Source organism: Phocoena phocoena, chromosome 16 (assembly GCF_963924675.1).
Source record: "Phocoena phocoena chromosome 16, mPhoPho1.1, whole genome shotgun sequence".
NCBI lineage: Eukaryota > Metazoa > Chordata > Mammalia > Artiodactyla > Phocoenidae > Phocoena > Phocoena phocoena.
In genome coordinates, this window is record NC_089234.1 from 11,299,342 (window position 1) to 11,312,927 (window position 13,586).

Below are 13,586 nucleotides of genomic sequence, written 5' to 3' on the forward strand. Positions count from 1 at the left end.
TTACGTTCTTCAGTAATCCTCCCCTCCCCACACCCTTGCCCCCATATACATGCTATCTTTTTTGTATGTTCGGTAGATTTCAGGTTGTTTCTTCCTATTTTTGTTACTGTTAGAAAAATGCATCCCATGGCATTACACCTTCAGACTGGTCATTGCTAATGGATAAAAGAGTTACTGATTAGTCTATATTAATCTGTATGAAATCTGGTCATCTTGTTGAACTTGTATTTCACCTAACAGTTCTCAATTGATTTTGGTTTATATGTTCACATACCTGCATATGAATGTATGAATAAATAAGAACGGTGGGCCGAGAAAAAAGATATTGAAGGATACATACCAAATTGTTACCTCAAAGAGATGGACCTATAGGTGGTACTGAGAGATGCTTTTCCTATCCTACTCCAGATACTTCTCAGATTGTAGTAATTGACAGTAGATTAATCTCATCTAAAAACAGTCTAAAGTAGCTGACTCAATGATAATTCTTAAAGAATATTAAGAACACTCTTAGCTATGTGTCCTTTAACTTCACGAGAAATGCCATTTTGCTTAATTATGAATCGTATATTATTTTCATGAAATTTAAAGAAACAGATGCATAACCATTTCTAAAAATATGAAGGAACACTTATTACTACAGATCAAAACCCACCTGTTTTTTGTAAATTTTCAGTTGTTCTTCAAAATGGGCACAGAAATAGGCGACAGTGTCCTTTTCACCTACAAAGAAGTGATACAAAATCTTTTTTTCCTTCCCACGTGTAACACAGAAATTAGTGTCTATTCCACCTTTACGTTTACTTTTACATAATTTATTGACAGCCCAAATGTAACTAAGATTGTCTAAAACCAGTATTTTAAAATGAAATGCTAAGCGGAAGATCTCTGATTTTTTCCCCCCCAATTAGACTAAACTGAAATACTGAAGGTGGCAACTATGAAATGACATTTATTATTTATATAACCAGCCAACTTGTCAGAAAAGGTTTCATGTCGTTCATAATAAATTAATAAAAACCCCTTTAAAACAAGGATGTTAAAAACTGAAGTTTTACTGAATTCTCACAAATATAAATTGTTTTGAGAGAAAAATATTCTGAAAACAATTTTTTAAATCAGCTTCTTTCAGTAATCTAATTAGATTGACATGACTTAGCTATTCCAGTGCTAAAGTTAAAATACTGGAAGAAATTAAGTCCTTAATATTTAAAACAACAACAAACCTTTCCCAGCAAAACATGTGAGTAAAGGCATCCTATCTATTCCTTGTAGATGCTGTCTTATTTAAGATATTTCCTGCTTCTATAAATATTGGCCATATTTACACTTTTCCAAAATTAAGCATGTAATAAAGTATTCTTTAAAGAAACAACAAATTAAAATCTGTGAATTAAGCTCTGTTTTGCTCTCTTTTGGAATCTTTTTATTGTCAATTACTTAAATTGTCAACAACCATTATTACTTTTGTGATTATTATATCACTATTAAATTTTACCATGAGTTATTATTTTAAATGAAGTATCTGGCAAAACAAATCCGAACCTATGAAGTATCTAATATGTTAAAAAACTCCCTCTGAAATCATCATCTGCAAACCAAAAAACAGACAGGCTTACTTCTGTCCAGCCGAGGTCTTGGATTATATCGATACCCAACCTGGCTCCAAAACACAGGCACAGAGCCTCGTGTTTGAATAAATGACAAGGTATGATTATGCACATGAATTAACTGCTCAGTCTCCACATAATTTGCAACATTTCCATTTTTATCCACTCCTCTTCGTTTATAACGCATTCCTAAAAGAAAATTAAAACAAAACAGCAACATTGAAAAAAAAAATTAGTCTCACTAGATATGCTTCTTAACCAAATCTGTGTCTTTCAGGACAGCCTTGGGGATCTAATGAGCAACTGCGAGGCAGAACAGTATCAACTTACCCCAGATCATGCCTGTATTCATCGTTTTTTAAAAGTTGAAGCTGAGATAGTTCCTGTGAACTGAAAGAGCAGGTTTTTCCCAAAGGTGCTAGCACTCGGGAAGGATTTATTACTGTGATATAGGCTGTCAGTAGGAACAATGGTATCTAGAAGCACATCCCAAGTGACTTTCTGCTCTTTTCCACATATATACCTCCTTTTCTTTTCCCTTTTGTTAACTCTCTCCCATTCACTTCTCTCCAAAAACTTGGTCCCCAATTATATCACACTATTGAGAGTCACTGGGCACTTTGAAGCCAACTGTGTTTCCAAATCCATTATTGTCATTACCATTTCAATACATCTGCAGATGTTCCATTCTCGCCTGGATTTAATTTGTACACTATTACAGCCCTCCACTCACCTGCTCTGTGTCTACTTCGGCGTGAAATGAGAGCCACTAGGAAGCGTGGGTGAATGTCATCTACGCAGGGGGACTCCTGAGGGGGGGTCTCCGGGCTGCTTTTCTCATCGTCAGATGACTCATTATAATTAACCACAAGTTCTTCAATCTGCACAAAACCTTGAATAATGGGGATAATCCAGAAGTCCACATCCGGTGTCTGAAAATAACACGAACATCGTGTTGCTCCTCTTCTGTACAGCACTGCTACTTCCTTACACCCACGCGGTAGTTAGCACATACTTGTTGTTAGTTTATTAGAAGCAGAAACCTTCCGTCCTTTAACTATATTTTCTGCTTTTTGGAGAACACTAAGGAATGGAGGGAGGGAGGGGGGCGGAGGTGAGAGCCTTTCCTTTTGTTTATGGTGGTCATTCATAAGAAGAGCTGCCTGAAAGGGACCACAGCTGCTGGGTACAAATTCAAGCTCCACTACTTACTTCCTGACGCAGGTGAGTCACTTAACCTTGCCATGCCTCGGCATTCTGCTTTGTGAAATAAGAAAAACGACAACCTCATAAGGTTGTTGTGAAGATTAAATGAGTAACATCTAAAAAGTGTTTGGCGTAGTGCCTGCCTAATAGTAAGGATTTAATAAATGTGGCTATTATGGTTCTTCCTGCTGGTATAGAAGAAAATAAAGCTTAAAGGTTGATTTTCAACTCCCAATTGTATTAAGCCTTTAATTAAATACAACCAACTCTGATCACTTTATTATGAAACACAGAGGTCTATTCTACTTTCTAGTTTAAAAAAAGTCTTGCTCTGCCAAGCTAAAATCCAAGTAGTCAATGAACCAAAAAAAGAATCCTTTCCATAAATATCTTATTTTAAAACGTCATCCAAAAAAAAAAAAAAAAAAGTCATCCAATGTAATTAGGAGAGTATTAATTAAAGTTAGAGATTTCCTCTTAGTCTTTCCGACTAAGAATACTCAGATTTCTCAACTGACTGTATGCAGGGACAGTAAAGGATGCAAAGTGCTCCAGAGAAGCTGTTCTTAGCCCCTCCTTCCCTCCTATCTCCATATCTGTATCTAGCCTTAATCTCAGCATCAACTTCAAATCCACCCCTTCTTTCACAGTCTAAAGTAGCTATGAAATATACTACTTATATACTCCAGGTCCTATCTCACAGTTTTGTTTTATGGAGCCTGCAGATAGGATCTTAGGAAGGTGGTTAGAGTTGAAAATAGTGAAGCAAAGGATCTATCTGCATTCATTACTTTTATCACCATTCTCATTATTTATATTTTTGTTTTAGCAATAAATACAAAACTCTCAGCGGGAACAGAGATCGGTATGCTACGAAATGCCACCTTTATTGTAAGTCATCGGTTTTAAATGGTGATGCTACGGGTCTGACAAAAACTCTGCAAAACACATTAGAGCTCAATATGTCAGCAAACAGGACAAATACTCATTACAGACACCCTTATTTTTCTCCCCCTATCATTAAGTCTCGGTGGTCATGGTTTGATCAGCATCACAGAGAGGCAAGAACATTTTAGAGAGGTAAGCCATGATAGATACCTAGTTTTAGATACCACCAGATAAATAGGTCAAAATCATTTATACTAACCACCACCAATAGGGAGAAACAGAAAGAAAAAAGGTTTGAACTTTCTGAAAGGTTAAGAAAAAGATAATCTGTGACCCTATTCAACTTTTTGCTCAATTTGTGTCCAAAACAGTAACTGGCACATGGCAGGCTTTCGATAAATATTGGTTGATTGACCGAATAAATGAACTGTCTTTGGACAGTCATAATTCTCCAATATACATGACAGAGTAAAGGAAGACGGTAATCATTAAACCTGAAGGAACCTCATGCAATAATCTCATCATACCCCCTTGTCTTCCCTGATTCGAATACTTGTAGTACTGGAACATTCTTAGAGATTTGTCTACTCCAATTTCCATATGAGGAAACAGGAACATTAAATGACTGGTATCACTAAAGGAAAACCGGGCTTCAACACTTCCAATGGGTACAAACAAAATACCTTTTACAGGAACTCTATGGATATTAGTTCCACAGCCTTAAATTATGACTGTTCTATGGAAACCTGCTAAAAAGATAAGCCCGTGGCTATATAGTCAAATTATGAACTGCCTTAAAGTAGTGCCCTGGTTTTCCCTAGCTAAATGATTCTCATTCTACAGGGGAAAACATTACGTGAGATTTAAAATTTTTATTTTAGTACAACTTAAAAATATTTGCCTAACAACTATAAACTACCTTAGAATATTTCAGAAACAACTACTCACACCAATCTCAGTAAGGTCTTGTATCATATATTTATTCCAAAAAAATCGGTCATCAACCTGGAAAAGGTAGAAAACAAACAGTTCAGAAACATGTCGTTTCAGTTCTCCTATAGAAGCCAAACGGGTCCATAAATTGTTCTGGTGGCAAACCCTGCTCTGAGCTGTGAGAGGTACCTTTTGCCAGAGAGGACAGGGGTCCCTCTCCCCAGCACTCTGCCTCTGCACTGAATTGGTCAGGTCATAGGTCAAGCTATAGTAAAAGGATTCTGAGTCCATGAACATCTTCAGCAACTCCTCAAGTAATCTTCTCTCCAACTTCTCCTTTTCTTTACTTTCCTTAACCTGTAAGAAATTAATCTACTATTACTGCAGGAATTAAATGTAAAGCCTTGTGTGGATACCACACAACTCCCTAGGAGCAAAGTAAAAAATAACCCCGAGGATACGCAGAGATGGTGCTTTAATATGACAAGTAGTTTGAAAGTAAGTTTATTAGCAGGAAAGTCACCCCTCAATTTAAAACTAATCAAAGATGAATTCCAAGCCCATATCAATTAAACTCTTACTTTCTTTTTATTAGGAGCAGACACATTGGATTTAATATGCGTAAAGGTCTTCAGTAGAAACTTTGAGTCATCAGGAGATGGTATAATCTTCTCTGGTTTGTTAATTCCAAAATGATGTTTCTTACAGAGCTAAATAATAGGAGGAGAAAGAGGATTCATTATTACTAATACCTCCTTGCTTAATGTTCAAGTGTGAGTGCAGAAGTGTCACTATTCCTCAAGCACCGCGGTTAAAACATCAAGAGCAGGTGAAATGACCCAGCAGACAACTGATATTAGAAAACACAGCTGTGGTTTCAAGGATGAGAAAGCTACAGTAGAGGATAAGCAAAGAATACAGGGCAGGATATACTTAGGATTTAGGGGTAGAAAATTCAGGTTAGGATGATAGTAAGTTCTTATGTAATATAACTGAAGAATAAAATGCTTTGGTTGGGATTCATTAACGCTTTAAAAATTGGCTTCAAAGATTAAAAATAGTGCAAAATACACATATGCTATGCTCTAGTCACACTTCTTTAGAGCAATATATGCTAAATATTCATGCTAGTTAATTGAGTGTTTTGAGTGAGAAGTTGCCAAGAGTCTGCTCTATTGGGAATATTAAAAGCTGGACGTTTCAACCACTCTCTCGCCTCCTATCGTCACACACACTAATGAAATCAGCATAAAAACACACTCTTTGGGTCCAGAGATTAAGTTTGAAGCAGAAAGTAGGGGCTGCAGGAAACATGCAGTCCAACCAACAAAGGTGATGAAGAGGATGGGAAGGTGTTAAGACAAGAGAAGGGCACAGAGGTTCTACAGAGGACTACCTGGTTAAAGTCAAGCGTTTTACATAAAATTTCATGTGGCTCAACACACAAAGCAAATATTCTGAAAGGGACACAAGGATTCTATTAACCATATGCAGACATTCCATTTCTTCAATACACTGGTTTTATTGCTATGCTAAGTGGCAGACACCTGTTAAGAGCTAACAGTCACTAAATGGTTATCATTAGTAGTGTCTTACTTACAAAATAACTATTACTAGATTATAAACAGGATAAAAAAACTTAATGAGGAGAAAAAACTAATTCAAGATTGTGGGGTTTTTAAAAATTTTATTTATTTATTTAGTTTTTGGCTGCATTAGGGTCTTAGTTGTGGCACACAGTATCTTTTTTATTACGGTGCTCGGGCTCCAGAAAGCACGGGCTCATTAGTTGTGGCAGGCGCGTGGGCTGCAGAGCACATGGGTTCGGTAGTTGTGGCGTACGGGCTCTCTAGCTGTGGCGCCCGGGCTCAGTTGCCCCGCGGCATGTGGGATCTTAGTTCCCCGACCAGGGATCGAACTGGCGTCCTCTGTATTGCAAGACAGATTCTTAACCACTGGACCACCAGGGAAGTCCCCTGGTTCGAGTTTTGATTATAAATTTTTTTTAAAAGTTAGGGGGTGGACTTCCCTGGTGGCACAGTGGTTGGGAATCCTCCTGCCAATGCAGGGGACACGCATTCGAGCCCTGGTCCCAGAGGATCCCATGTGCTACGGAGCAACTAAGCCCATGCGCCACAACTACTGAGCCTGCATGCCACAACTACTGAAGCCCATACACCTAGAGCCCATGCTCTGCAACAAGAGAAGCCACCGCAATGAGAAGCCCGCACACCGCAACGAAAATGCAATGCAAAAAAATAAATAAGTAAATTAATTAATTTTTTAAAAAAAGGAAGGGGGCTGTTCCTGTTTTATCAAATTGGAAGTGGAGACTGATAATTGAATGAAGAATTCGGATGTACTGCAATCTTACGGGTTTTATGTCTTTTCAAAGCTATGGCTACCAAACACTCTATTCACATGGGTTTCAAAACATGATTGAAACTTTACACTCCTCCTGGCCTACCAGTGAAGACAAGGGAACCAAAGGTGAAGTAAAAAAAATCTACAGTCATCCTGCCAAAACCAAGTTAACTTAATTTCCCTTCAAGTAAGCAAAACTAACCAGATCTTGAGATAATGGGGAAGGAGCAAGAATCAAGCATATGGACGTTGCTCCAGCAATTCTCTCCTTTCCCCTCTTTCTGCCTGATCATTCCCACCAGCACAGAAACACACTGATATTTCTCTCCTCTAACACTCCTCCTGTGCCAGCTAGGGTCCTACTTCTTTGTACTCCTCACTGCCTCCAATCCCTCTCCTCCCATTCTCTCTCCAGCCCACTCCAACTTGGCTTTGGCCCCCACCACTCCACCGAAACCTTATCTTCAGTGTGACCAATGGTCTCTACTTGGCTAAATGCAGTGGTAGATTCCTGGTCCTTATCTTAACTGCTCAGTAGCATTTGACACAGTTCATCTCTCCCTCATCTTCTCTGATACACTGTCTTACTTGGCTTCCAGTGGTCACTCTTTTCCTCTTTTACTGGTTCTTTCCTGACCATTTGACTTCTTAATGTCTTGGCACCTCAAGGTTCAGTCCTTGACCCCCTTCTCTATCTGCATTCACTCCCTCAGCGATTTCATCCAGTCTCATGGCTTTAAATGCATCTACATGCCAACCTTTCCCTCCCAGCGGTACATTTCCAACCCCACTCTTTCCCAAAATTCTAGAATCACAAATCCCAACGTTTCCACTTGGATTTCCATCAGGTGCCTCACACGCAACATGTTCAAAACTAGACCCTCATCTTCTCTCCTCTGCCTTCATCTCCTGTGGCTCTCCTCCCCTTGCTTACTCCACTCCACCCATGTCAGCCTCCTTGCTGTTCCTCAACAAGCCAGGACTACTGCCACCTCAGGGCCTGTGTTCTGGCTGTTCTCTCGGCCCAGACATCCTCTCCTCAGATATCTTACCATAATCTCCACTCCTGGGCACTCCACCCACCACCCTTACTGCACTCAACTTTTATTTCCCGTAGCGTTCACTACTTTCCAACATATGACATAATATAATTATGTTGATGTTTACTGTCTGCCGCACCCCCACCACGATGTAAGTTCCATAATAGCAGAGATCCTTGTTTTACTGACTCATGTATCTCCAGGGCCTTAGCAGTACCTGGTACAGGAGGTCTCAAAAAACCTTTGTTAAATGAATGGATGGGCTCTGATGCTACAAATGTAAGTGGTAACCTCCAGATTCACACATGGGGCATAAAAGTAGTCCTAGAAAACCATCACTTCCCTTCTTCCATGAATACACCTCATACCCCTCCAGCCTTGGTTAGTACAGAATTATTGGGGCAGCAAAGGAGCTCTCCCGTTAGCACCCTGCTGCTGCTGCTGCTTGTGGCACTGAGCAATTGCCGGCTAGTGATTTTTATGCAGAGTGTTTGTTAGTAATCACCTAGTCATATTAATAACACCTTCTTTAAAAGATCTGAAAACATGCCTTAAACCTAGTTATAGATTGTTGCAATTTTAATATTCAAACAGGATATTACGCCTCTGTCAGACACAGTTATTCCTTAAGAGCATTCAAGCCAGCGAGACTTTCCCCAGGAATATATCAAAGATGATTCTAAATATCTGGCTATTCTGAAGTAATCTTGCAACAGCACACCTAGTCTGCACCCACTCTCCTCAGTCTCAGAAGGACGGGAGTTGTTTTTCTCTGCAAGGCTGTGTCTCCTCTAGGATCAGGACCTTGCCCCATCATTCACCCCCTCTCTCCTCTGTTCCAACCTCTCTCTCTAATAAACCCTTTCCTACCACCTTTTAACATTGTTCAAGTTTACCAGAACCTTTTCTCTAAATCCATCCCTCAACCCTGAAATCTCCGTGAGTGAGCAGGGTACAGTGTCACAATCACTGGAACTGTGAGGACTATAGTCTGGTTGCAGTAGGTCAAAGAGTGAAGGCCAATGAAACTGCTCAGGCAGAGTGAAACAAGGACCCCCTCGCTCTGAAAAGGACAAACCTTATGTCTGTCTAAGAATGTGGCATTAATGATCTCTCTCTGCCGTCCTGTCACCTGCCCCTATGACACCCGTCTCTCTGGGCTCTTCCCCCACCTCCAGCTGTTCCTTCTCTGTCTTCCTTGTTGGCGTCTCTATCTCTAAAGATAATGGTGGCTCCCAATGTTCCACCCTTAGTTCTCTTCCCATTCTTCATGCTCTGCCAAGAAAATTTCATCCTCTTTCCTCATTTTTAACTACCACTACGTTGAACTCTACACTTCTAACTCTACTCTTTTGCTCTGAGCTCATGACCCCAAAATACATCTCCCCACTAATGAGACACTAGTCTCTCAAATTCAGCATCTCCAAACCTGACCAACATCTGTTTAGCAAATCTTGTTCCTTCTCTGGTATGCCGTATCTCAGGCAATGACTACATCACCCACTGGATTACTTAAGCAAGAAACCTTGGAGTCATCTTCCATTATTCTACCTGCTGAAGTCTCTCCTATCAACCCCAACTACTTCATGCTGACTGTTATTGTGTTAATTCAGACCCTTATCTTTTGCCAAGACCAGTGTTTCTCAAGGGAGGTGCTACTGGCTTAACAGACAAGAGAATTCTTTTCGGCACAATTATCCCACTTAGAACAGATAACAGCCTCCTTTCACGAACTGGGGGGTCCCACTCCAGCACCAGGCTTAAAGTACTGAACATGGCTCCAGACACCCATCTCCAATATAGCCCTTTTAATTCCCTTTAATGTGTAGGGACCAAATCTCCACCCACCACTGCCTGCTTATGGATGCAGAAACTAGAAGGCCTCTGTCTGACCCACTATTCCGTTTATGGTCCATGAAGATAAGATGCGGTTTCCCTCCAGGCCTGGGAATGTCTTGTTTTTCTTTTCTTTTCTCTCTTTTTTTTTTTTTTTGGCAGTACGTGGGCCTCTCACTGTTGTGGCCTCTCCCATTGCGGAGCACAGGCTCCGGACGTGCAGGCTCAGCGGCCATGCCTCACGGGCCCAGCCGCTCCGTGGCATGTGGGATCTTCCCAGACCAGGGCACGAACCCGTGTCCCCTGCATCGGCAGGCGGACTCTCAACCACTGCGCCACCAGGGAAGCCCTCTTTTTTTTTTAATCTATCCTCTTCCTGGGCTTGGAACAGAGTTGGTATAGGCCCAATATCCCTTAACTCCAAAATCCAAAAAACTCTGAAACTTGAAAGTTTTTTAAAGTTTGCTACAAGCTCATTTACTAATGACAAAATAATCCCTGAACTGATATGAGGCAATTTATAGTCATCATTTACCTTCCTTAGAATGAATATTCATATGATTCTTTAAGAAGTATGAATGTGTAAAATTGTAGGGTAATGTCCCAGACTCACTGCACATATATCAAGTACATGGAATAACCTTTTAGAAAGCCCCCCAAACCTGAATTCTAAAACAACTACAGCCCCAAAGATTTCAGATAAGGATTGTGATCTGCATTACAAAGCACAAAGTCACCACACCATCTTATCCAGAAGTCTGTCTCTGTCTCTTAAAACTGACTTTTCTAAACAGAAATTTAAAATACTTTAAACATGAAACATTTTCAATGAATATTTTAAAATCTTCCATATATAAAGTTAACTTTAGAAAAGAAAGTATAGACCACTATCTTTTAAAATAGGTTAAATTCAGGCCTACCCAGAAACAGGAATACAGAAAACTACTTCTTGGGATCCCTTCCAGTCTTAAGATGTTTTGTTTAGACAGAGCTCTAGGGATTACAACATACAGTGTGGACAGTGGGATCACCTTCCCTTTTCCAGAGGCCCAGCCAGTCCTGTGTAATATGTGTCTAGGCACTTCTCACAACATCGATACACACCATCTCAAAAAGAAAAGCACCACTGCAAGCACCACAGTGCTCCCCTAGTTTTTCTACTACTCTAGCAACTTACATTTCACAACCAAGACTAAGGGCTAATGTTGTTGCTGCTGTATAGGAAAAGGAAACTAAATGATTTTACTTTAAAGGTTGGTAGCTATCTATGTCCATCTGGAGCTAAAATTTTAAACAGATGTCTAATGGGAAACCAAATATGGAAAATGATACAGTTATCTATTAAGGCAATGAGATACAGCAAATAAGATATGCAGATATGGAACATAAGCCTATAAAACTTTAAAGGATGTTTTTTCAAAAGAAAGAACATCTATGTTCTCATTTATTTGAAACCCACAGATTCTTCATACCCTTGTATAGATTTTTTTTTTTTGGCCATGCTGCACGGCATGCGGGATCTTAGTTCCCCGACCAGGGATCAAACCCGCACCCACTGCAGTGGAAGTGCAGAGCCTTAACCACTAGACTGCCAGGGAAGTCCCTAGATCTTTTTTTTTTTTTCCTTTAATGGCACATTGCTTTGAAAAACACTCTGGCAGGTCCTCAAGAGGTTAGACACAGTTACTATATGACCCAGCAATTCCATTCCTAGGTATGGAATTTATCTTTCTCCCAAGAGAAACGAAAACAAATGTCCACCCAAAAATTTGTACACAATGTTCACAGCAGTATTACTCATAACAGCCCCAAAGTGAAAACAACCTAAATGTCCATCAACTGATGAATGGATAAATAAAATGTGGTATACAATGGAATAAAAAGGAATTATGTGTTGACACATGCTACAACAAGCATGAACCTTGAAAACATGGTGCTAAATAAAAGAAGCCAGTCACAAAAGGCCACATATTTTATATTCCTTATCAGAAATATTCAGAATAGGCAAATTTACAGAGAAAGAAAGTAGATTAATGGTTGCCTAGGATTTGCCTGGGGGTTGGGGGGAAATGAGTGACTACTAATGAGGGCAGGGTTATTTTTAGAGCGATGAAAATGTTCTAACATTAATTGTGGTGACGGCTACAAAACTGTGAATATACTAAAAACCACTGAAGTTATGTGCTTTAAATGAGTAAACTGTATACTATGAAAATTATTTTTAAAACTGGCAAACAAGCCATATAACTAAAGCAAAAAGTCAACTTGGGGGCTGGGGGGGACCTTCAAGATGGTGGAGGAGTAAGATGTGGAGATCACCTTCCTCTCCACAAATATATCAGAAATACAACTACATGTGGAACAATTCCTATAGAACACCTACTGAACACTGGCAGAAGACCTCAGACTTCCCAAAAGAGCCGTGTGGCTGACAGGGTCTTGGTGCTCCGGCTGGGTGTCAGGCCTGTGACTCTGAGGTGGGAGAGCTGAGTTCAAGACACTGGTCCACGAGAGACCTCCTGGCTCCATGTAATATCAAACGGTGAAAGCTCTCCCAGAGATCTCCATCTCAATACTAAGACCCAGCTCCACTCAACGACCAGCAAGCTACAGTACTGGACACCCTATGCCAAACAACTAACAAGACAGGAACACAACCCCACCCATTAGCAGAGAGGCTGCCTCAAATCATAATAAGGTCACAGACACCCCAAAACACACCACTGGACTTGGTCTTGCCCACCAGAAAGACAAGATCCAGCCTCCTCCACAAGAACACAGGCACTAGTCCACTCCACCAGGAAGCCTACAGAGCCCACTGAACCAGCCTTAGCCACTGAGGGCAGACACCAAAACAGCGGGAACTATGAACCTGCAGCCTGTGAAAAGCAGACCCCAAACACAGTAAGTTAAGCAAAATGAGAAGACAGAGAAAACACACAGCAGATGAAGGAGCAAGGTAAAAACCCACCAGACCAAATGAAGAGGAAATAGGCACTCTACCTGAAAAAGAATTCAGAGTAATGATAGTAAAGACAATCCAAAATCTTGGAAACAGAATGGAGAAAATACAAGAAACATTTAACAAGGACCCAGAAGAACTAAACAGCAAACAAACAATGATGAACAACACAATGAATGAAATTAAAAATTTGCTAGAAGGAATCAATAGCAGAATAACTGAGGCAGAAGAATGGATAAGTGATCTGGAAGATAAAATAGTGGAAGTAACTACTGCAGAGCAGAATAAAGAAAAAAGAATGAAAAGAATTGAGGACAGTTGTAGAGACCTCTGGGACAACATTAAACGCACCAAAATTCGCATTGTAGGGGTCCCAGAAGAAGAGGAGAAAAAGAAAGGGACTGAGAAAATATTTGAAGAGATTATAGTTGAAAACTTCCCTGATATGGGAAAGGAAAGAGTCAATGAAGTTCAGCAAGCACAGAGAGTCCCATACAGGATAGATCCAAGGAGAAAAATGCCGACACATAATCAAACTATCAAAAATTAAACACAAAGAAAAAATATTAAAAGCAGCAAGGGAAACACAACAAATAACATACAAGGGAAGCCCCATAAGGTTAACAGCTGATCTTTCAGCAGAAACTCTGCAAGCCAGAAGGGAGTAGCAGGACATACTTAAAGTGATGAAAGGGAATAAACTACAACCAAGATTACTCTACCCAGCAAGGATCTCATTCAGATTTG

The 13,586-nt window shown here is 40.1% G+C and overlaps 1 protein-coding gene across 1 annotated transcript in view; it reads right to left on the reverse strand.

Annotated features, from left to right (window-relative positions):
• The window catches only part of INPP5F (inositol polyphosphate-5-phosphatase F), a 90,715-nt gene that overhangs the window by 28,147 nt on the left and 48,982 nt on the right, over positions 1-13,586 (reverse strand). The window contains exons 4-9 of the mRNA XM_065894340.1: positions 5,219-5,347; positions 4,827-4,994; positions 4,653-4,709; positions 2,344-2,542; positions 1,620-1,799; positions 656-723 (exon numbers count right to left, since the gene is read on the reverse strand). Of these exons, the coding sequence (XP_065750412.1) occupies positions 656-723; positions 1,620-1,799; positions 2,344-2,542; positions 4,653-4,709; positions 4,827-4,994; positions 5,219-5,347 (801 nt within the window). The remainder of the gene's footprint in view (positions 1-655; positions 724-1,619; positions 1,800-2,343; positions 2,543-4,652; positions 4,710-4,826; positions 4,995-5,218; positions 5,348-13,586) is intronic.